Source organism: Balaenoptera physalus (assembly GCF_965194825.1).
Source record: "Balaenoptera physalus genome assembly, chromosome: 20".
NCBI classification, from domain to species: Eukaryota; Metazoa; Chordata; class Mammalia; order Artiodactyla; family Balaenopteridae; genus Balaenoptera; species Balaenoptera physalus.
In genome coordinates this window covers 27,445,754-27,471,960 of record NC_138901.1, presented here as the reverse complement: position 1 = coordinate 27,471,960, position 26,207 = coordinate 27,445,754, and the positions used below count along the sequence as shown (strand labels likewise).

Below are 26,207 nucleotides of genomic sequence, written 5' to 3'. Positions count from 1 at the left end.
TTCCATGTGACTTCTCAGTTCCCATAGGACTAAGGCAAGTTTCCTTTGTCATTCTGAATATCCCTTTCTCACTTCTTCCCTTCCACAGGGACTGCCCCATAGTACACACTCTTTTTCAATTCATTCCATTAATGTTATTCAACAGTTTTGAAACTCATCATTAAGGCAGAAAGGTCAACAGACCCTACTGCATGATCTTTAAAGGCTGATAATGTCAAGATAAATGCTTTCTCTTAAATCTGTTTTTAAAGGCCAGAATCATGCATGCATCTCTGGGAGAGGATAATGACATCAAAATTATTACCAGGAGCCAATCCCTGTAATCATGGGTGCCAGCTAGGATTTATTGCTCAGTTGGACAAAAGCCTCTGCCACCAAAAGCCTATTGTTCATCCTTGGTGAACTCAATTTTAGGGTGTGAAGGGTAAGTCATGGCTCTATACTCTGCAACAAAATGGTACATTCCCTACGAAAGTGAACAGATGCCTTTGCTTGACATAATAATTTTTGACTTTACAAAAAGTCTTTCTCTCTTAGAGTATACATATAAAATGTGTAAGATAAATACACATGTAGTATTGTGATACAGTAAATTATAGAATAAATCCACTTTTTAGTTCAGCCACATGTCTTTTTCATACTTGGACATAAAATCAAACCTATGGGTAAGGAGTTGTAAGTTTCTTAGAAACATTTGTGATCAGGTTTCAATGGCTCATTCTTCTCAATGTTTTTGCTTCCCTTCAGAGATTCAGAGTCAAGGTGACTGAAGTGCCCACTGTTGGCCAGACACCATGCCAGGTACTTTGTATCTCACTCTCCCACAATAATGACATGAATATTATTTATAGGATAGGGTAGGAATATATGGTATTTCTTAGATGAGAAACAGAAGAGGCCTTGACATGTTGAGAACTTGTTTATGGTGATTTAGGCCTTTCAACTCCCAAGTCCTGTGCTCTGTTATTGTACCACTACTTCAATCTTAACAGGATTATTGTCAAGGTAAGGCAACATGATATTCTAAATCAGTGTTGCTCATTCTAGAATCAGAAAGAGCACTCAAAACTTGTTTGAATATGGTTAGATTTGTTGACCAAAGGATATTTTGAGGATCATCTCTTGAATACTTAAACTTAAATGATAATTATCCATTTTCTATTATGGCCATACCTAAATTTGGCAAGACAGAGGTCCAGGAAGCCTAACTGGGTCCCTTCTGTTTCTTGGGATAGAGGAGACATGAGAGAAAGAAAGACTTGAGAGAGCAATCCTCAGCAATGAATAAACAGAAAAGGACTCAATTAAGTTACTGAAGATGTTTGTTTACCAGTGAAAAACCTTATACCCTGACGTGTGTGGGCTATTACAGCACCCTCAAAAGAAATTATCCGGTAGTTCTAAAGACTATAAATGAACAGGGTCGGGGGTGTGTGTGTAAAACTGAAGAAAATATGTTCTCCAGGCCACCAGCTGGAAAGAGTTTTAGTGAGCAGCTATGTGGGAAAAATGATAACAACGTGTAAAAGTTAGCCTTAGCCTCTTCATGGTCCTAAAGGTCATGTCATCAAAGCAGAAGTTTCATGGGCACCCAAAGAGCTGGAATTTTGTGGACGTACATTAGAGAAGTGGACAGTCTATCTCATTTAATATTATGTCCACAGTCTTGTCTTGACTAGCACTGCCCCTTTGCAATGCAGTGGTTCCCTTCTAATACCCAAGTATTAACCCTAGTTGCTTTTATGGGTTCTATAGCCAGCCCAAGGCAATGGCTGCCAACATTTACTAGTGATATAATTGGTTGATAGAATCTTATTCCAGGAGAGACGCACCGCTGAAATCTCAAATGGTAACTTCAGTTGTACCTTATAAAATATCAAAGATGTGCCCTTAAAAGGCTTTGTGTAAATCATCGTTTTTTCAATTTCAATTTTACTGAAATGCTACAAAGCATGAAACATATTGAAGAAGCGTCTTTTTAATGCAATCAGGAATAGTTCTGTGAAAGATAAAATCACCTATTGCTATACTTTTTTTCTATTAGTAGCGTTTGCATATAATAGGTTTGCTTAAAAGCAAGAACACACTGGTTGTCAGTTTCACTGTTAGGAAATACTGACTCCACATCTATGTTTACTTCCTAAAAAAATGGGATTGTAAGATTTTGGCCAAATATAACTCTGCAGCCTCTGCATTTTGTTAATAACACCATAATACCCCTTGGGATTTTTAGCACCATCGTTAAGAGGAGCTCTTCTGGTTCTCACCTTTATTACTTCATTTATATTCCCATCCCTGGGAGGCATGGAGTCAGATGTTATTACTCGCATTTATAGAGGGGAAATCTGAAAGGTTAGCCAACATCAAGTGATGGTCAGCAAGAGAGCTCCAGGGAGAATGCAGGTGGGCCAAAATCAGTCCAGCCCACCAATGTTTGTTGGAAGTCTAATCCCAGAGGTCCTTGGCATAGGGATCCAAGGAAAATGAGGTTCTATCAAGAGATTGCCCTTGTATTATGCTTGTTCTGCTCTGCCACTTATTAGAGACACCGTGACCTGAGACAGATTACTCAACTTCTGTGACTCACAGCTATGTCATAGGAAAAGTGCATAGAATATCTGTCTCAGTTCCAGGAAGAGATTCTTTTCTAAGGAAGATTAGCATTGACTCTGAGTAGGAGCCAGGGAAAAATAAGGGTGGGTGCCTGTGCCTTGCTCTTTCTGCACACCATGACAAGGTCACTCCTTTGCTACCTTAGGGGTTCCTTTTGCCTACATAGATTTTTTTTTAAAGTCAGTGTCTTCTCTCCCCAATTTTTTTGTGAGTTTCATCTTTCTTGGTGTTCCATTCTAGAACCTATAGCAACAGAGCTCTGAAAACGTATGATGGTTTGAGAAGGTTGGAATGATTTTCAGTCTTTATATTTAACAAGAAGAGTCAGAGGAAACATGGGATCCTAGACTCTCAGAGTTCCCAGCTACGATAGACTTCAGAGAATTTAGTCCAAACTCCTCCCTTTACAGATGGGAAAAACTGAGATCCAGTGAGGAGATTCCAAGGAGAAACCAGTTAGTTGCATGTCCTTTCTTCAATGAGTTTTTCTCCTGTCACCTGCATTTATTTATGAAAAATTGAGGTCATTGGAATGATTAAACTAGAAAAAGAGGGACAGCAGTGGGTGCCCATTGAGGAGAGGACCATGGGAGTCGTGTGAAAGAGGAAGGTAAGATTCCCCAAGTCTGGAAAGACAGCAGTGGTTTGGAGGAGACTCAGAGAAGATTTAATTTTACTTAAGTGCACATTTATTATACACTCCACGTGCATCACTCTGATCTACTTCAGTGGGAGATCCTTTAGATTTCCTAGGCTATTTCCTCAGTCTTCATTGAGATAAGTTCACCCATGAATGGGAGCCCATATCTGCCAGAATCTTAACCTTGGTCAAATTGGAAAAAAACTGTCATTTTCCCCTCAATTTAAAAGATATTTTCCTTCACTTTTAATATATTTATATAATATCTTTATAGTAAATATATTTACATTTGGCTCTTATTTCACATATGTGTGTATGTCTAAGTCCGAATAAGCAGGTTGTGTTCAATCTGTGATTGGGATTAGTACAATATAAGAAGTATCACCTTAAAAGATATTTACTATATATATGTATATATATATATGTATATATATATATGTATATATATATATATATATATATACACACACACACATACACCTTATATATACACTTAGTAGATAATATTTTAAATATTTATTTATTATATTATATTAATGGTTCTTGCCTTCTACATGATTGTTGAAAAAGAGCATAATAGATACATGTATGTGTATAACTGAATCACTTTGCTGTACACCTGAAACTATCACAACATTGTTAATCAACTACACTCCAATATAAAATAAAAAGTAAAAAAAAAAAAGTACACTTTGTTGAAGTTTTGGTTTCTCCTTTTATTTGTTTCCCTAGCCACCTGTGTGTGTCTCACCACTTCCCTGTTATTATCATCCCCCTCTTTACCCACAGTTTGAAAAACAATCCATTTGTCTCAACAAAGTTGCCTAACACATTCTGAAAAGATTGTTATATTATGCATGTTTCACTTCTCTACAATCAAAAATGGACAGGAAACGTGTTCATGAGTAGGAAATGTCAGTGTTCTGATTTTATCTGTTCCCATCTTGGTGCCTTATCCATTTGGTTTAAGTGGCAGTTAGATTTTTTTTTACATTATCCCCTTTTAAAAATGCAGTGCATTCAAAGCAAAGGACCATCTAGTCCTATGTGAATAAGCCTTAGGGAAATTGTTTGCTATTATCGATATTTTTCAGCAAGAGCTACAATGAGGAATGTGTCCATTCTGAAGTATGTGCTGTTCCTCCTGTGAGACCTTACTTATTAATCATTGTGAAATTCTGAGCCATATAACTAATACTGAGTCCTTCTCTGAACTCTATGACAATGAATGAGTTAGCTTTATTCCCTCCCTGTTACTATTAGTTATGAGGGCCAATGGGGCGGGACCATGTTTGTAACATTTCATATGTCCAATAGAGACTATTTGGGGTACTGGGAGCATGATTACTTTAAGATATAACAAGTATTTTGAAAGCAGTAAGTACTAGACTTCCCCTTTTAGATTAAAAAAAAACAAAAACAAAAACAGAAATTCAGCTATAAAATATCAGGACCATGTACGCTGCTATCCTCTGACTTCTTTCTGATAATAATGATAATGATTTTCATTTCACGATCATCAGTATCTTCAACACAATCATCATCACTATCACCATGATCATTATCATAGCCCTGTGTTATTAAGCAATACTATGAAGGAGACGCTATTCTAAGTACTCTGCATATTTATTATTTCCAATCACTACAAGCCTGTAATGTAATTTTTCATGATTATTGTCATTTTAAGAAACCTGAAGCTTAGAGACAGGAAGCTATCTGCTTTTATAGGGACACCTGAGCATCACCTGTGGCTGAGCATCACCTTAGCTAGTACGGGTCCCAGAGTGCTTTGGGATATCTTCTGACACATCCCTCTGCATTTTCTTTGACCTGGTCACTTCCTCTGCTTCTCTTTGGTCTGGGATTTCTGGAAATGGCTTTGTCACACTTGAACCCAGCTTGTGATTTGTCAGTCCCTGCAGTGCCCATGGGTTTATAGTGAGTGTCATAATGCCCTAGTCCCATATGAATGAGCTTTAGGGAAACAGGTGACTAGGACAGCAGAAGATGTAAATTTTATTTAATAATCTTTACATTATTACTTCCTTAATACCTTGCCTTTGGCTGCTATTTCTCATATGTGTGTATGTCTAAGTAAGAATAAGCAGATTGTGTGTTTAGTCTATGATTGGGATTAGTACAATATAAGAAGTATCACCTCAAAATGGACTGTTCTCCTGGCTATTGAAGATTAACTTATATCAGATTGATTCTCTTGCTGAGAACTAGATAACATGCAAAAAATATTTTTAAAATATCTCAGAAGGGATTATAGAGTGACCTTAGTTTGTTAGGACCTTAGACTGCCAAGACCTAAGAGGCCAAAAGCCTTAACAGCCAGGAGGAGAACATTTCCTTTTGAGGAATTTTAGGTAGTAAATACACAGAGCTGTTCACTTTGTGAAAATTCATCAGGCTATATACACTTATGGTCTGTGCACTTTTCTGCATGTATGACAGGTAACAGTTTAAAAAAGAAAGTTAAAGTTATATAAAAATATAAGGTATATGTTTAGATTGTTCCTTGTAAAAAAAAAAAAATCCTCAAATAAATTTCACCTGCTGAAAGCTGTTAGTGTGATTAGTTAAATTAAACAAAATAAACTAACCCTTCTCTTCAAGTATTCAGAATGACTGAAGCAGTAACAGGTAATCTTTTGGCATGAGAGTCAATTAAGAAATTTTTTTTTTTTTTAATTTTAGAGCTAATACAAAATTAAAACAAAAAGCCATACTGAATTTCATGAAAAAAATTTATAATTTTACAACTAAGATTACCTTCTTTATTAAAGAGAATAAAGGCAATAAGAAAATGACCTCATTTTTAAACAACTAAAATGCACAAATGTTGGAATCTATTAAAAAAAGAAAACTAGAATTAGCTCTTTCCAATCAGTGTGACATTAAATGGGTGGCGATTGAAATACAAGGCACTCTGCTGTGCACTGGAAATATAGAGTAATAAAATGGTGGGAATGGTCCTTCTTCAAAATGGTTATCCCTCTTTTGCAGTTATAACCTATTGATACATAAAGTTACCGGCTTCATGACCCAACCTCAGCATGATGCCACCTACCGAAGAAAACAATGTCAGCAGCAAAAAGTAAACAAGCATTTTTCTTATTTGTCTTTAGCGACATTTTTTAAAACAGAAAATGCCTTTATACAGCTAAAAATTTCTCAATTCCATTTTCTCTCTCTCTGTAACCAGAGGAAAGCACTCCACTAAAGTTGATGAATCATTTTTATTCTTGTTATATGTATCTGTTCATAAACATTGCATCATGTCCTTTTGCAACTTGCCTTTTTAATTCATATTATGTTTTTGAAATATATACATGTTTATACATGTAGGTGTAGTTCATTAATTTTATCTGATCTTTAATATTCTATTGTATGAATGTACTGCAATTATTCACCCACTTTCTTCTTTGAAATTTTTGCCCAATTGATGGAAAAATTTTGCTGATGGATGTGAATTGATATGTCATTGTTGTTTAAATATGCATTTCTATGGTTTACTAGTGAAAATGAGCATCTTTTCACATGATTGGGTATACTATGAATTTTAGTTCAAATCATTTGTGTGTTTTTTATGAATTTGTAAGAGTTCCGGTTACTAATATTACATCATGTCAGTTATGTGCCCAGCAAATATCTTTTCTCAGTCTAAGACTTCATTTTGTTTATAGAGATTTTAAAGGGTCAATATGTCACATTTATTCATTCATAAAACATCTTTATAGCTTGTGGAATTTGTATTAGTTCATTAATTTCCCCTATCCTGTACAAGTATTCTTCTATATTTCTCTCTAAGTTTTATATTTTGCTTTTCACATTTTTGTATTTTATATATATGGTATGAGATAGGAATCCAAATTTTCCCCACAACCAGTTGATCCCTACAATGTATTAAGTTGTCTATCCTTTACTGTATACTGATCTTTAATGCCATTTCCATCATATTCCAACTTGCAATATATACAAACATGTGATTGTGGGCTTTTCTTCCTGTCACCTCGGTCTAGTTGTCTACAGGTTATATTTATATAAGTCCCAATATCTGGCATAATGAGTCATCATTCCTTATACTTCTTGACTTGTCTTAGTCCTTTACTCTTTCATATGAATTTAAGAGTTGTTATTTCATTAATTTAAAGTATATAACTTTGGTTTTATAAAAAAATGGGATCTTATATTCTTTTTTTAACATGGCAGTTTAATTCTATTTTCTTTTATTATGTTTACTGATATATATGGTCACACTTCTATTGTATTTTTGTTTGTCATGATTTATCTTTGCTTCCTCTAGTTTTTGAGAATTCTAAATTTCATTTAAGAGTTATCCTCAAACGTATACCATGCATACATGAATTAACAAAATCTAAATTTAATCAGTATAGTACCTCCGACATTGCAAATATAAAAGTGAATGTTAGTAAAATACTATCATTAAAGGCATGAGAAAACTAACAAACTATTAGTATATATCCAAATAAATTATTGTTTCTTGGAAGGTAATCTCTTTCTATCCTCTAAGTCTCTGAATCTCTCTTTTTAATTTTTTTTATAATTTTCTCTGTGTGCTGCATTTTATGTGGCTTCTTCAATCTATTTTCTAATTCTCTACTTCTGTCTTCAACTGAATTATACTTGCTGTTTAGTGTATCCACTGAGTTTTAATTTTGTTCTTATATATTCAGTCTATTGTCAATTATTTTTAAATCTAGTTTTCTTTTCCCCACATGGTTTCCCCACATGATTTCTATCTCTTCTTTCACTTCATTTTTTTTTTGTAAATATGTTATCTCTCTCAGGATTATATATTATTTCTAGTTCTTGCAGCACAAAATCTCACTTTTATTTTAGCTTTTGACTTTTGACTCTCCCCCATGTTGATTCATTTCCTCATACTATTTCATTTTGTTTAATAATTTTTTGTTCAGTGAGTGCTCTCTTTTCTGTGGAAGTTTTTTGTACGGATGATTATAAGTGTTTCAACAGAATTGTTATATATTTGCTTTTCCCAGTTTTTCATTTTCTCAGCTTATCAGCTTCTTACCATGCTTAGTGAAAGATTTAATTTAAAATTTCTCCCATAACACTGATGTCTATATACATTCCTAGCCAGTAAACAAATTACACTGAGATTTTTCTGGGTTTCCTAATTCCCTGTCTACAGCAGAGGAATTCCTTTTAGCATCAATCCAGAGCAGAAAAAGCACTAACAGCTACTTAACTTTAAAACAGTTTATTTTGGTAATTAACATATTCCCATTTCCTCTTTTATATTCAAGCTTACCCTTGTTCAATCTTCCAGTTTTACAAAGAAAATTCATTTGATATTAAAAAATCATTAGACTGTTAATCAGAAAACATTAAACTTGCTATCATGAAACTACACATGTTGGTAGGACAGAATAGATTTCTTTGTGTGACTCCCATCTGTCCCTTTAACAAATAATTATTAAACATATCGAACACAGTTTAATTTTGAACAATTCACTTCTTTTGGAGTATTTTCTTATTAAATAAATAAAAATAAGTGTAAAGTAAGTACCTTGGAATAAAAGGTACCTGAAGTCTTTTTCATGTCTAAAATTCTATAAAACTTGGGGCTTTGCACAAAGTAGAACTCAATAAGCATTTCAGCTGCCATAGCCACTACCATTTAGGAGCTTCTGGTATCATAGGAAGCAATATGGAATCCAAAGTTGTCATACACACATGTATATGATTCTGTGCTTTCTTTTTGGGTTCATGGACTTATATTTAAATTTTGGGTCTTATTTATTATCTAAGTGGTCACTGTTAAGTTCCTCAGTCTCTCCAAATATCAGTAGTCTCATCTGTAAATAAGATTAATAATGCTTAACTTGTAGGGTTATTGTGAGAATTTAGGATTTTGAGAGAATCAGGGCAAGTTCCTCTCTGTCCTCAGTTTTCTCATCTGTAAAATTAAAATAATAATCATCACAGAATTGTAAGTATTTATAAGAATTATAAGAGAAATTATAATAAATTGCTTAGCATTGTGTTTAATAAATGACAAGCTACTGTTACTTAGCTCATGGCATATTGGAGCAGAAAGATGGAAGGTCTTCCTGGCCAGGCTTCTTCCTCACCCCAGGTACAGGTTCCCTGATGCAGCCCCCTGGCTCACCCTGGATGTGAGCTTGCCTTCAATCCTTCTGTCCTCCTAGGCAGTTCTGCCTTCTTGGCCATGGATGATACTGAAACAAACTGTGTTCACAGCTATACCCTTGGAGCTAGTTACCTGGGAAAACAATGCTCACTACTTTTTGAATTTCCACTTTGCTCTTCTGTGATTATAAAGTCATTTCTCCATCAGCATGTACTTCTGGTCTCTGTTCCCTTGAAGACTATCTTCCCCACAAATCCATAGTCCCTTTTCTATATCCTGATCCCCTGTAGCTTTTCCTGGGTCATGTCACTATATATGTAGTTCTTGTAGTGTTTCATGTGTATTTCCCTACATTTCCATTATAAAGTGTGAAACCAGCTATCCCATGTTACAGACCCTTGATATATAGAGAAGGGGAAGAGGAAATGGGTAGGAGGAGGGGGAGGGGTGGGGGAAGGAGAAGAGGAGGTGGAGAAGAAGAAAAGAAGAGGAAGGAGGGGGAGGAGGGGGAAGAGAAAGGAAGATGAGGAGGGGGAAGGGGAAGAAGAGGGGAAAAATCTAAATGTACTTCTGCAAAGTAGACATTTTTTCTCATTTGCTTTAATAAAGTATCTCATATTTTATATATTGATTAGATAACTGATTAAGAAATTTTTAGCTTTTTGTTATGATGAACTAATCTATCATGAGATGTTTAATTTTAGAGGGACAAGAAAGTTTATGATTCAAAGCTTATATTTCAAACCAAAATGTTAAACATCTTAAAATTATAAATTCAGAAGAGAAATGTTCTTATAGATTACATTTGGCCATTGTTTTAGAGATCCTCTAAAAGCTAGGAAGTTGCTTGCATCCCTGCTACAAAGCCACTGTTGAGAAGTTGATTAGAGAAGGAAAACAACATTTAACACCCACAGGATATCTTATCTCCAAATAATATGTCAAAACCATAGTTCAGGAAACTTCATGAAGGCCTGGTAAAAATAGTGATTAAAAAATGAAGTGGAAAATTCAATGTTTAAAATTTATATATATATATTTTAATAAATTTATTTATTTATTTTTGGTTGTGTTGGGTCTTCCTTGATGTGTGCGTGCTTTCTCTAGTTGTGGCAAATGGGGGCTGCTCTTCGATGCGGTACGTAGGCTTCCCATTGTGGTGACTTCTCTTGTTGTGGAGCAAGGGCTCTAAAAGTGGGCTTCAGTAGTTGTGGTACACGGGATCCAGAGCGCAGGCTCAGTAGTTGTGATGCAAGGGCTTGGTTGCTCCACAGGATGTGTGATCTTCCTGGACCAGGGATTGAACCTGTGTCCCCTGCATTGGTTGGCAGATTCTTAATGATTGCACCACCAGGGAAGTCCTAAAATGTATATTTTAAACTATTTATTCAGTAAATATTTACAATTTGCTTTGCTATGTATAAAACACAAATTAGATCCTGGTATAAGAGAGTTTTACAGTCCTATAAAAAGGAGTCTAGGGCTTCCCTGGTGGTGCAGTGGTTGAGAATCCGCCTGCCAATGCAGGGGACACGGGTTCGAGCCCTGGTCTGGGAAGATCCCACATGCCGCAGAGCAACTGGGCCCGTGAGCCACAATTACTGAGCCTGCACGTCTGGAGCCTGTGCTCCACAACAGGAGAGGCCGCGATAGTGAGAGGTCCACGCACCGTGATGAAGAGTGGCCCCCGCTCGCCGCAACTAGAGAAAGCCCTGGCACAGAAACAAAGACCCAACACAGCCAAAAATAAATAAATTAATTAATTAATTAAAAAAAAAAGGAGTCTATTTCCATAAATCACTGTCCTATAACATAGAAAATAATGTGCCATAAAAGAGAGATATTAAACTACATTACAAATAAAAAGAGGAAAAAAATTATTTCCAATTGGAAGTATAGAGGAAGGCTTTGTAATAGAGGGTGGCTGATCCTTGGAGGAGTAAGATTTAGACTTGGAGCGTCTTTATGGTCTAGTATTCATACTTTTAGAGATAAGGTAGACTAATATTAGTGGCAAAAGGAAGCACTCTTATCTGTCCAAGAAACATTCATTGAGTACTCTGTCCTAGGAACTGTACTAGGTGCTACAGTAAAAAATATAAGAAGCACTTCCTGTCTTCCAGGAGCCCACAGTTTAATGTTTAATGTTCACGTGGGAAATGGGGGAATGAGTGAAAGCATGTGGACAAAGGCAGAAAGGGGCATCAACTATTCTGTTTAGAGAAGGGAAGGCTATGCAAAAGCAGGAGTAAGAAAAATACTCACGAAGGCCACTACATTTGTGTTTAAGTTAAATTTGTTTTTAATTTAGTAAGTTACAAATTACAAATTCTAATGACTCTTGGGACTGAGAGTGTCTTTCAAAATTTCTTTAAGTGGGAAGGAGTTATGGAAGATGTGAAACTTCAAATAATGTCTGCTACTTGATTTCTAGTCAAGATGACATTGTAAGTTAATATTTTTGAGCCCCTCTTCTGCTTCAAACACATGGCAGAAACAGAAAAAATATAAAAAGAGAAATTAGAAAGGCTTAGACAAAGTTATGCTGTAAATTTTTAACATACGTAAAATGTAAAACACAAAATGTAAATTATTAAGTTTCTCTACCCTGTTACCTCCAAAAAACAGTCATGCATTAAACAGTTTTTGCACTTCCAACTTCCTAGTAATTTTTGTTTAAGGCTTAATCTTTTAAAGAAAAATTGTTCTTCTTATATTTTTCATTAGTCAAGAATTCAGAACATTCTCATTTAAAATTTATTTTTAGTTTCCTCTATTATTTTTATTCTACATGGAGTGAGTGTATTCACATCTTTATTGATTTTATTGACTTCCTTTGCATTACCTTTCCTCAAGTGTTTTAGAATTTTGCAAAGGAATCCTCTGGAAAGAAGCAGCAATGAAATAGGAAAAAAAATCATGAGGTGATCAACAGAACTAGAACTGGCTCTTTGAAAAATAAACAAGACAGATTGTACTACAACACAAGTAAGCAAGATCGATTAAAAAATAAGAGAGACTGCACAAATAAATAGTATGAATAATGAAAAAGTAATGTAACCATAGGTACAGTGGAGAGATAAGAGAAAGTTTGATACTATTTCAATCAGTTACTTAAAATTTTAGGAGCTGGATAATTTTCTATAAAAATAGAAATTAAACATGCTTGAAAAAAATGCACCAGTAACCATTATAGAACTGTTTTTCATATAAATATAGAGATAAATGGATGTATGAATATAAATAGTTCACATATAATACAAACTGTGCCAGAGTATAGAAAAATAAGGAAAGCTGCCCAACTCATTATGTGAGGTTAATAAATATTGACACCAAAATCAGATAAAAACAGAAAAGACAGTATAACCTATTCCCAGGTAAGATCACTGTGCAAAATCTTAAACATTAGCAAATTAAATCTAATATAATATTCAAAATAAACTGTATTGCTTTTTTAAAGTCATTTTTGTCCAGAAAAGTGACAATAGGCCAACATTATAAAAATCCCTCATTGTAATTCCCTACATTGATTTTCACCCTGATACCAAAACCAAAGATGTCACAAAGAAATAAAACTACAGGCCAATATCACTGACGAACATAGATGCAAAAATCCTCAACAAAATACCAGCAAACAGAATCCAACAGCACATTAAAAGGATCATACACCATGATCAAGTGGGGTTTATTCCAGGAATGCAAGGTTTCTTCAATATACGCAAATCAATCAACGTGATACACCATATTAACAAATTGAAGGAGAAAAACTGTATGATCATCTCAATAGATGCAGAGAAAGCTTTCGACAAAATTCAACACCCATTTATGGTAAAAGCCCTGCAGAAAGTAGGCATAGAGGGAACTTTCCTCAACATAATAAAGGCCATATATGACAAACCCACAGCCAACATCGTCCTCAATGGTGAAAAACTGAAACCATTTCCTCTAAGATCAGGAACAAGACAAGGTTGTCCACTCTCACCACTATTATTCAGCATAGTTTTGGAAGTTTTAGCCACAGCAATCAGAGAAGAAAAAGAAATAAAGGAATCCAAATTGGAAAAGAAGAAGTAAAACTGTCACTGTTTGCAGATGACATGATACTATACATAGAGAATCCTAAAGATGCTACCAGAAAACAACTAGAGCTAATCAATGAATTTGGTAAAGTAGCAGGATACAAAATTAATGCACAGAAATCTCTTGCATTCCTATATACTAACAATGAAAAATCTGAAAGTGAAATTAAGAAAACACTCCCGTTTACCATTGCAACAAAAAGAATAAAATATCTAGAAATAAACCTACCTAAGGAGACCAAAGACCTGCATACAGAAAATTAAAAGACACTGATGAAAGAAATTAAAGATGATACAAATAGATGGAGAGATATAACATGTTCTTGGATTGGAAGAATCAACATTGTGAAAATGACTCTACTACCCAAAGCAATCTACAGATTCAATGCAATTCCTATCAAACTACCACTGGCAGTTTTCACAGAACTGGAACAAGAAATTTCACAATTTGTATGGAAACACAAAAAACCCTGAATAGCCAAAGCAATCTTGAGAAAGAAAAACAGAGCTGGAGGAATCAGGCTCCCTGACTTCAGACTATACTACAAAGCTACAATAATCAAGACAGTATGGGACTGGCACAAAAACAGAAATATAGATCAATGGAACAGGATAGAAAGCCCAGCGATAAACCCACACATATATGGTCACGTTATCTTTGATAAAGGAGGCAGGAATATACAGTGGAGAAAAGAGAGCCTCTTCAATAATTGGTGCTGGGAAAACTGGACAGCTACATGTAAAAGAATGAAATGATAACACTCCCTAAAACCATACACAAAAATAAACTCAAAATGGAATAACGACCTAAATGTAAGGCCAGACACTATCAAACTCTTAGAGAAAAACATAGGCAGAACACTCTATGACATAAATCACAGCAAGATCTTTTTCAACACACCTCCTAGAGAAATGGAAATAAAAAGACAAATAAACAAATGGGACCTAATGAAACTTAAAAGCTTTTGCACAGCAAAGGAAACCATAAACAAGACCAAAAGACAACCCTCAGAATGGGAGAAAATATTTGCAAATGAAGCGACTGACAAAGGATTAATCTCCAAGATTTACAAGCAGCTCATGCAACTCTATATTAAAAAAACAAACAACCCAATCCAAAAATGGGCAGAAGACCTAAATAGACATTTCTCCAAAGAAGATATACAGATGGCCAACAGACACATGAAAGAATGCTCAACGTCGTTAATAATTAGAGAAATGCAAATCAAAACTACAATGCGGTATCATCTCACACCGGTCAGAATTGCCATCATGAAAAAATCTAGAAACAATAAATGCTGGAGAGGGTGTGGAGAAAAGGGAACACTCTTGCACTGTTGGTGGGAATGTAAATTGATACAGCCACTATGGAGAACAGTATGGAGGTTCCTTAAAAAACTAAAAATAGGACTCCCATACGACCCAGCAATCCCACTACTGGGCATATACCCTGAGAAAACCATAATTCAAAAAGCCATGTACCAAAATGTTCATTGCAGCTCTATTTACAATAGCCAGGACATGGAAGCAACCTAAGTGTCCATCATCGGATGAATGGATAAAGAAGATGTGGCACATATATACAATGGAATATTACTCAGCCATAAAAAGAAATGAATTGGAGGTATTTGTAATGAGGTGGATGGAGTTAGAGTCTGTCATACAGAGTGAAGTTAGTCAGAGAGAGAAAAACAAATACAGTATGCTAACACATATATATGGAATCTAAGGAAAAAAAAAATGTCATGAAGAACCTAGTGGCAAGATGGGAATAAAGACACAGACATACTAAAGAATGGACTTGAGGATATGGGGATGGGGAGGGGTGAGATGTGACAGGGTGAGAGAGTGTCATGGACATATATACACTACTAAATGTAAAATAGATAGCTAGTGGGAAGCAGCCGCATAGCACAGGGAGATCAGCTGGGTGCTTTGTGACCGCCTGGGGGTTGGGATGGGGAGGGTGGGAGGGAGGGAGATGCAGGAGGGAGGAGATATGGGAACGTGTGTATATGTGTAGCTGATTCACTTTGTTATAAAGCAGAAACTAACACACCACTGTGAAGCAATTATACTTCAATAAAGATGTTTTAAAAAAAAAAAAGAGGCTAATTCTCCCCAGATGAATTAATTCAATAATATTTTAATCAAATTTCTAAGAGGGTCCAAGAATTGCCATGACATTTTTAGAAAAGATATATTTATGCAGGGGTACTTTACTACACTTAAAACAAATGAACTAGATATACCCATATCAACACATAAATCTCAACAAATCTTATGTGAAAAAGCAAACTGCAGAATAAACACTATATGATTACACTTATGTAAAACTTCAAAAAACTCTATAAAAAGTTCTGTTGTATGGATAAGCATATATGTAGTAAAAATATAAAAACAGTCATCATGAAGGACATAAAGCAGCTCTCCAGTGAGAGAGGGGAAAAGTGGGCTTAAAAATTATGAAAATGGGTCTTCCACTGAACTTGCTTTTTTTTTTTCACAAAGAGAGATCTGTTGAAAGAATGACAAATGTTAACATTTATTAAATCTGGGTGTGGGGTGATGTGGCATTGTTATGTTGTTCTCTGTATTTCTGTAATATTTTTATTGCAATATTTCATAATTTTAGGTACAAGTGTGCCACATACCCTTTTTGAGTTTACCTGGTTGGGAACTAGGGGGCAGAAAATAAAGTTGTACATCATGACTTCATCCCTTCTCCCATAGGGACCTACTGGTTTATTGCTGTAGCACTTAAGCTCTATCAATATGGGATTCCAGGTTTAGGGGGAGGCAGAAGTCACATCAGGTGCTACTTCCTTCTAGAGATAAAGAAAAGGATCTCTGATCATTTTGCTGTCATCAGGGATTTGGGAGTATGTGCCTTCTGCATCTTTTTTCTCTCTGGATCTCATTACTTCAGTCTACATCAGATAATGAAAGTTGCAATCTGACTTTACCTCTAAGACCCATGGAAGCTCTTAGTGAGATAAAAAAAGTTATACTTAAGGGCTGTTTTTCATCCTCTTCTCTCCTTGAACACTTAAGTCAGTTTCCCCTCATCTTTCCTATCTTTTCATTTGTCACTCTTCTCCTTCCATGTCCATGTTTTATGGACCACCATTTTCCAGCCCCTGTTTGTTTCTCATGTGACTTGTTAGTATGGGTCAATACAGCCAAGAGACCAATATATTTTAGAGAAAGTTTTCTGAAACCATTAATTTGTGAGTTTATAAAAGGATATTCTTGAAGAACTTATCATTACATTAACATTGCAGATCAAATCCACACTAGCCCCCAGTATAGCTACTCTGGACCATGACAGTCTAGTAAAGAATAGACCATCCATGAAATGGCTTAGATGGTTGCTCCAAACCAGGGAAATAGAGCTCTCCCAGGCCAGATAGAACACTCATCATGTTTACTATTAGCAAAGTACCCTAAAGAGCCATAATGTTTGATGAATATAATGCCAAATAGGCATGGGGTAGAAAACACACAGTGTATATCTGGTGGTGGAACCAATCACTTGGCTAAGGAGTGGCCTTGGTAGATTGCCCACTCTTTTCATTTCAATGAGCCTTGGAAGTTTTCTATTACTCACTGCTTAGAGGATAACTCTCAAGAGGTAGATACCTAATGGAGATAAAAATTTCTTTTAAGATTCCAGTAAATTCATAGTTAATGTTAGGACTGTAACGTAGAAGCATAATGAAGTATAGAGTTAATTTTTGAAGCAGAATTTATTTTTATGGCTTTATAAATGATTTTATTGATATGTTATAGGATCATTAAGGTTCTGAAGGGTTAACTAAATTATTATGTTATACTTTACTATATTTTATGGGGGAAAAGATATACTATAGAGATATTCATAATTCATATTTATGAATGCCTAATTTCTTAGTTATATACATTAGAGTAACTTGCTAGTATACCAGTGAAGTTCAAAGCATTTAAGTATTTGAGAATCTTAAGGATTTTTTTGTTTTGTTTTGTTTTTTAGACTAGTTTAAGATTTGAATAAGAAAAACAAGAGCCTTGTTTTTGGCTTGGCTTTGAGATGTCTGGGAACAATTAGCAAATTTCTTCAGTATTAAAAATAAGTTAGTATTTTAATAATTTTATACTAAAAATGGAATTTTTTCATTATTAAAGTATGTTATTTATCTGTTATTTTGTAAAACAAGAACTAGACTGGTTGACAATAAATGCTGTTTATCATTACCTCATTCTTGTTTCTTAAGATATTCTCTTAATCTCTCCATGCCTCATTTTCTCTAAGGAAAAATATTTATTAATTATTGAAACACGGTATCTTTGTAGAAATAGTGTTAAAATAATGTAAGGTAGGAGCATATTGATTAATGCAAAATTCATATCTTTATTCTAGATCTTTAATCACTTCATTTCAGTAGCCTTAACTCTCTTGTTAATGTCTAAGGCACAGAATGGCTGTACTAAAAATCTCTACTGTCAACTTCTAACAAAACACATATATGTGTCTCTTCCATAGTATTGAATATAAATCACAATTTTGGTAGAATCAGAAAGGTATTGAACTTATTCCAGAAACGTACAGCTGGTGTTCTTATTAACTGGGCAGTTTTGTTGTTCTGATTCTGATTCTGAAATAGGTTAGATGTGTCTCTTTGTACCTTTTGGTTTAAGAAACTATGAGGTGAGAAAATTTGTTTCATCAACTCTTGAAATACATGTGAATATATAAAATTCATTGTTTACAATTGACTGCTAAGGGATAACACATGGAAATTATATATTAATCATGGTGATTTATTCTAGTGCTGAAAAACAAGATGTTAAATTATACCATAAGAAGAAGCATAATTCAGTGAATTTTTATGATCTGTAGAGATGGGCAAATTGCATTGCAAATGATAAATGAGTTTTCAGCATCAAGATCTACAAATAAATCATCATAAGTAGATATTTTGATTTATTAATATAACTAGGAAGTGGCTCCTTGGGATGTGCATATTATTTTCAGTTGTTGTCCTGGTAAGAGATAGCTAACTTATTAATGTGTTGTGTTTTTTTTTTTTTTCTATAAGTAACTACTCTGAATATTTTGAGGGAAGAGTTTATTCCTTTAGAAATAAGATTCCTTGCACGTGGAAGTGGGAATGCATGCTAATTTGATTAGCTCAGTACCAACACACAGAGTTCAAAGTTGATAAAATTCAACAGGGCAGTTAGGAGGTCTCTTTCTCTGCCTTTTACTTAAAGGAAGTCATTGCATCTAAATGCACCCATTTTCCTTATAAGTAAACTCTGGGTGTTTTATTTTCTACATGAGTTGCAAGGTTCCATATCCATGTCTTAAGCTTCTACTTCAATACCATTGGAAGATTAATGAGCATTCATGTGTGTGTTTCCATCAATTGGTATCCAAAACTGTAACCTAAAAATTACTAAACAGGAAAACAAAAGCTTTCACCTACTCATTCCTTTAATAGGTACCAACTGATCGCTTGTAGGTCAGGGACTATGCTAAAGCTTGGAGAAACAGAATGAACAAAATATAGCCCCTGCCTTCAAGGAAATGACAGTAGAGTGAGAGAAAGAAATATCTAAACTGGCTATTTCAATGTAGTGTGGTATGTGCTTGATAGAGAGAGGACAAGGTACCATGGGACTGACATGTAAACTGGAGAGCATCCTTGAAGGATTAGGATTGTTGCCACAGTAAAAAAAAACAAAAAACAAAAAACAAAAACAGGTTTTGATAAAAGACTTCCATGGAGAGATGATGCTCAAGTTGAATATTGAAAGATGTAAACAGCAGTTAAGGCTATCCCTGCAAGGGGAGTGGCCTATGCCACGATCCATAGATTAAAGGGAGTATATTCAGGAATGAAGAGGAGGTCAGTCTGTTGAATGTTCCAGAATGTAACCTAAAGAGAAAAGTGGAAGCATCTGGTATCCTAAGCTTCCTTTTCTAACCTCTCTTTCCTTATTTTTGAAAGCAGGGTTATCCTACATCTCCTGCTTGTTTCCTACATAAGGAAGAGGCTAAGGTTGTAGCCAGACTTGGAGTTCAAATTCTGCCTTTAGAGCCTGCTACTTGTGAGGTGTTACCTAAACTTCTCAGCCTCAACTTTCTCATATGTTAGAAAACAACAATAACAATAACTAAATACATGACAATAGGACATGTGGAGTTGTGATGCTCACATGAGAGAATGTGGAAGTGTCTAGAGAGTGCATGACACATCAAAGTTTCTTAATGCATATTAGTTTCCTTTTATTTTTGTTTCCTATTTCTAAAATGGAGGACTTGATTCTTTCCCCCATAACTGGATCTTGAGGATCAAATAAAATTATGCATGGAAAATAACCAATAAATGAACTTAGATGTATTGCGTGTTCATTATTTATTTATGTGTGGGGGAATAAATTTAGAGCATGACAGGTAGAATATCCCTATAAAAACCCACTCCTCTACAGTTGTTTATTCTCTGACTGCTTACAGCAAGGTGGGACAGCAGTAATGTTGCTGTGGCAGAGAGAACATCTGGTTTCTCATTCATTTTTACTCACTTCACTGAAAAACACCAAACAGAGCTTTCTTCTGCCTCTTTCAAACTTTCTTTCTATCTTCCAAGATCTATTCAGTCTTTAGGCCAAAGTTCTGCCTTGCTTAGAGTAAATCAATGTAGCCTTTCTGGCTCTTTTAGTTCTTTATATCAAGGTCAATGAAGCAGCATGATATAAGACCATGGGTTGGGAAACTTTTCTGTACAGGACTGGATAGTAAGTATTTTAGGGTTTGTGAGCCTTATAGGTCTTGTTGCATATTATTTGTGTGTTTTTTTTTTTTGTTTTTTTTTTTTGGCAACCCTTTAAAACTGTAAAAACCATTCTTATCTTATGAGCCATACAGAAACAGACCTCAGACTGGGTTTGGTTGAAAGGACATAGCTTCCTAATCCCTGGTATAAGCAATAAAAGAACCAGCAGCACTTAGACTGAGTATGGACTATTGGATGAGATCACTAATGAAAAAGGAGTTCTCAGTACACGTCAGGTATGGTATAAGCATCTTACTTATCTTGTTCAGTCCTTAGAGCAACATTATGTGACAGGTACTATATAGATACACTATTAAGAAGCTGAAGCTGGGAAAACCATCCCCACCCCACTGTTCAGATTTAGTCCCCATTTACTATTTACCTCCTATATAACATAAAGTAGGTAATTTATCATCTCTTAATCTTTAAGTTTCAGTTTCCTGATCTGTAAACAAGGAATAAAAATTAGTGCCTTTATAGGTTTTCTTGTTTGTTTCTTGATGAGGATTAAATAAGCTAATATGTGTAGGCAATGTCTGACACAACGTATATGCTCCATACATATCAGCTTTATCATCATTACTTCAGTGGATCAGGTTATTGGTCCTTGTTCTATCACTTGCTACTGTCTTTGTGAGCACTTGGGAGCCATATGACCTCGATTAAGTCATTTATATACTTTGTGCTTATTTCCTCTTAAAAAAAGTGGGTGATAGTAGCATTTCAGGACTACCCTGAGGATCCGTGAAGAGAGCTAGCAAAAGTCAAAGAAACATACAAATTTAAGAAATAATAATTACCATTTATTCACTCTTATGTGCCTAGCTTCATCCAAGGTCTACATTTCTATTGTCAATATGTTTCTTATAGCAACTCTATAATAGGCATTTTGACAAATGTGAATACTAGCTGTAAAAATACTTGAAAGAAGTGAAGTGTTAGGCACATGTGTGGATTTATTTCACTGAACCTACACAAAACGAGGACACTCAACAACCACAAATCTTGCTCTTAAACTTCATTGTCATCACACACTTCTTCACACAGGTGGCTCAGAGCTTGAGGACTCCCTTGAAATATCGTCCACATCATGAAGTTCAAGACCTAATTCCTAATGATAACTCATCGTCACATCATTTTTAAATTTAGTTTGTGATTATTCATATATAAATTACCTATTTTGTGATATCTGTGAACAAAAAGAAAACCCCTTAGCACAATTCTGAGTCACCCTTCACTTTCACCATAGAGCCAGAAAGGACTATTTACTGATTAAGTAATACTGATCTGAAGAGAGGAAATGATTGCCTAGGATTGTTCAGTGTATGAGTCAGAATTTAATCAAAGAAGCAGACCTAGTAGGAGCTATAGAGAATAAGGGATTATTATAGGGATTGGACCTTATGAAATTGTGGGGGCTGGTTAAACGGTCTATGTGAGGCTACTGCTTCTGTATCTGGTACTGGAGCCTGAAGTCCATATTTAAAACAGTGAGGAAGGAAAAATGACTATGAAGAGGGGGAAGCAAGGACAAAATGGGTGGGCTGGAACTCATGAGGATAACCTGAACTCATATTAGTCTCTCACCACCACAAAGCTTTCAACTTTGATGATGGAATTACCACAAAGCTCTGCTGACTCTTAATTTCCTTCTATATAAACTGGAAGTCATAATGCCATCCTCATAGAGTGATTGCACAAGATAATGTTTATAAAGTACCCCGAACAATGCTTGGCAGACTAAAAAGGGCTATCTCTTTTTTTCTTGATGCCTACTTGGGGACCAATAAAACATAATTAGTAAGAAAGATAATTCTTTTTAGGGGAAAATGTTATATATTGTATTCCTCAAGAAAAATATGTTTGATTTGGAACCAGCCATTATTTTAGATTATTCACTCCATTGATTCCCATTACTAGTAGGGATAATGGAGAGTCAAGTGGCAATTTCACTACACCAGTTTAAAAGCTGGCTTTCACTCCTGTTTATGTGGAGTGGAAGAAATGTGCTATTCCATATGGAAGAGAGAGGAAAGGGGAAGAGATAGTCATTTTGTTACTGGATGATTACCGAGAACTATTCTGTGACCAAAATAAGCTGATTAAAGCCAGAGTCCTGCCCCTGAAGTGAAATTAAGCCACACAGTGTGACTTTAATACCAGGCTCTTTCCTTATCGTGTGTTGCATAATAGAAGCCAATTGAAAAATACATATTAGGACATATAAATATAAATAAATTGATGCACTGTGCAGAAAGCAGGCTCCAGGGGAGCCCACAGTGAAAGGTGGTATTTTCAGAGTTGAGAGCAGTTCTTTTAATTGATAAAGGGGAAATGGGAGTAAGAGAAATATATCAGAGAAAGAAGGGGTAGTTTCTGTAATTCTATGAGGTTGGTGTGTTATGGGGTAAGGAAGTCCCAGGGACAGTCATTAAAAGAAAGTAAAGTTAAATTTATCCTTGTCTGACTAGCTCCATGAAGAAATGCAGGAGAACAAATATTTATATCCCATCCTTTTCTGGATACTCTTTCTCCCATCTCTATAGCACCTGCAGTCTGTCCATGTAATTGAGCACAAAATTATTTTACTACTTTTCTTGTTCCTTCATTTTCTCTAATGGTATGTTTTTTTAAATTCTTGTTCTCCAGGATACTGCCATTTGGGTGGATGAACAAAGAAACATGGGCAGCCATAGCCTCTAAAGAATATAGGCTTTGACCTGGGTCCCCATCAAGAGGAACAACTGAGTTCCCAAATACCTCCTTTGTCTTTCTTCAGCAGGCTGGGTGACCAGTGTAACCTATCTTTTACCTTGGCAGATATTACAGTTAACATGCTGCTCTCCAGTTTCCCATTTGGTGACCATAATCCCCAGGTTCTTCTGTCCCTGTGGTTCCCACTGTTAAGGTGACCTTGGGTTTGCCATAGGAGGTTGACATTGTTACAAAAGATTATTTTGACTCCCTTCTGTTACTCTGAGTGCTTCTCTCATAAAGAATGAGGTGAGATATTTCCTCAGTGGTGTCAATTTTGTTCGGGAATCCCGAAAGTATTGCCCTGTGCTTTGAGTTTCTTGGAAAATGCTATTTTAAATATGATAGAGTTTCTCTCAGGTTGAGTCAAATACTGTTTAATTGTTCCTGTATCGATACATCTAAAAATATTTTTTCTTCACCTAAAATAAACATCTTTTAGGGAAAAAGCCTAAGCAGCTTGACTCTCTTCTACCAAAGGATGAATTTCTGTCTTTGAGAGAGTTTAGGAACAATTTTGCTGAGCTTGATTGCAAATTTCAAATTTCTTTTGTCCCTCTTTCTCTGAGGACTTTCATGGGGCCTTCATACAGACAAAACTCTTGATAACAACTTAGCTATCCTGATGTGTGTAGATCTTCATCATTTATTGATTTCTCCAGCAAACAGACTATAACTATGATGGACATATAATCTACATTTTTATGCTATTATGTCATCTGGCATGATGCAACATGGAATTGTAGTCCTTCAACACATACTTGTTGAGACTCACTCTGTTCCAGGCTAGTGCTGGGTGGGTAGAGATGAATAAAACAAAGGTGTTCTCTATCATTATGGACTTTACAAACTTGTACAGAAAAAGACAGTAAATAAACAATAAATATATAATGATAAATTGGGGTAAGCCCTATAAAGGAAAGAAATCAGATTCTATGAGAAAGGTGAGAGCAGGGACCAACCTGAGAAGGACATCTAGAAAGATTTCTTGAAGAGTTTGAATATGAGCCAGAATTTGAAGGGTAAGCAGGAACTAACCATAAGGAGGGATTGGAAGTCAGGGAGTTTAGAGTAAAATTCAGTCTCTGAAACCCCAGGATGCACCTGTTGGCTGTGAGTAAGTTCGATATTTTGAGAAATGTATTAAATCCACAGAAAATAGTTGAGCACATTATAGAAGCTGTCTTGATGACATTTTTACCACATGTGAATGTTTTGCACTTGGCTGTAGTGTGGTCCTCCGTGGTTATTTAAAAGTCAGGTTTTTGCCCTCATGGCCTGCATTTGTTGGGTGAATGGCCTATCTGGTATCCCTTTGCAAGTTGGGTGATGAAAAGCCAAGTGGGAATGATTTTTTTGGTCTATGGATAAGAGTTTTCCCAGGAAGATGGAGTCAGGAAGAAAGGTATGCCAAGCAGAGAAGAGGGAATGCTCAAAGCTACAGATAATAGAAAGAACATGGCAAGTTGAGAGAATCAAGAGAAGTTTGGTATAGCCTGGAGAATGATGTGGGATATGAGGCTGGAGAAGTATGTGAGGGACAGCTTGTGAAAAGTTACATGGGCCATGTTGAAGTGATTGAACTTGATCTTGTGGAAAAGTCAGAGCCAATGGCAATTTTTGAATCAGTGCTGTTCCAAATTAATAGTAATAATTTTTGGAAGGAAGACAGTATTGGCAAAGATGTTACTGTAGTTGTCCAGGCAAGAGATGCTGAGGTCCCAGTTCATTAGCACTGAGAAAAGATTACAGAGATATTTCCAAAGTAGAAATCACCATTTGATATGAAAGGATGGAAGAGAAGAGGGGTATGACTTCAGCGTGTTGGGGATAGGGTGGATGATGATACCATGAATAAGAGTTGGGAGAGTTATCTCACTCCTGTTGGAAAAAGCTTCTTACTCATCTGTGCTCTTATAACACATATCTTCCTCTGCAGTGAACAACTGCTTACATGTTTGCTTCTCTTGGTTGACTGGGAACTCCTCAAGAGCAAAAATGCTTTATTTATCACTGAATCCCTAGCACAGCTGGCAAGACATATTTGAGGAATTCAATAAATAATAACTGCTATTATTATTAGGCTTTCAATTGTGTTTTAGTGAATGGGTGACACACTTCTGACAGTATAATTGTGTATTCTGAAGGCTCCATAGAGAATGATGGGAAGTTGATTGAGAGAAATGGCTTTGGTTCTTTAGGTGAATTTATTTCAAGAAGAAAAGTGATGACTCCTAAGGGAAGAAGAAATGTAATATGTAAGGGAACATATTAGCTGACCTAGTTCGGTTCCATTGCTAAAAGGAAGCCTTGGGAAAGGTTTTAAAGTAAAAATAATACAGGAAATTAGTTCTGAAAATCCAACCATCTCAGTCGGGTCATCCTTATCCCTGGATAGACAGAGAACTTTTGCACAAAGAACACACAACTTTCTCAGATACTATAGAAAATTTGGAATTAACCTCAGCTCTGCTTTTTTCCATTTACATCCTCTTTTTGTTAGACCCAATTCCTTCAGTTAGAGAATGTCACTGAATGTAATGATCGAATATAACTTTAATGAAAATGTTTATTTGGTCTGCTGAGGGTTTAATTTTTTTTTGAATGGTTGAACAGTGTCTTCTCCTAATGATCAAACTTCAATTATTTGATTAAAGCATTAGTTGCCTGTTTGTTTTTGAAGCAATCCTAAAACATAAACAGAATTCGTAGCTGAAAATTCAGCAATTGTGTTTTGGGCATTTTATTTCCTGAATATTTTTACTTATTTACAATAAGCAAAGCACAGCATAAAAGCAATTAATTTTAATTAAAGAATGACATTTTTCTAATAATCCAAATGCTAAGTGTTAGATTTTATTCTCTTCTCTTGGTTGTTTTGTTTGTATTAAATATTTTATGAACTTGAGATATGAACGATAAAATGCATTACATGGTTTTATTCCTGAAAGATAGCTTTGTGTATCAGTCATGAGCTTGACATCTTATCAGCTTTTTTCTTTTCTTTTTATATAACTATGCCTATTTGTTGATTGCTAGGTTGTTGTCACATTCAGTATCATTCAAGCATCTTCTGTAGGTCTAATATTTTGCAAACCATGAGAAGATAATGTATTATATGTCTTAGAATCCTAGAGTTAGAAGATGTAGGTTGGTAA

General features: G+C 35.4%; 1 protein-coding gene across 6 annotated transcripts in view; it reads left to right on the top strand.

Moving 5' to 3' along the window:
* CA10 (carbonic anhydrase 10) overlaps positions 1-26,207 on the top strand; it is a 618,162-nt gene that overhangs the window by 145,648 nt on the left and 446,307 nt on the right. For 2 of the 6 annotated variants that reach the window (XM_082440885.1, XM_082440886.1), the window contains exon 3: positions 6,266-6,356. The exons of the other annotated variants lie outside the window; for them this stretch is intronic. In XM_082440885.1, coding sequence (XP_082297011.1) covers positions 6,341-6,356 — 16 coding nt within the window. In that variant the 5' untranslated portion in view covers positions 6,266-6,340. The remainder of the gene's footprint in view (positions 1-6,265; positions 6,357-26,207) is intronic. 6 annotated transcript variants of the gene reach the window in all.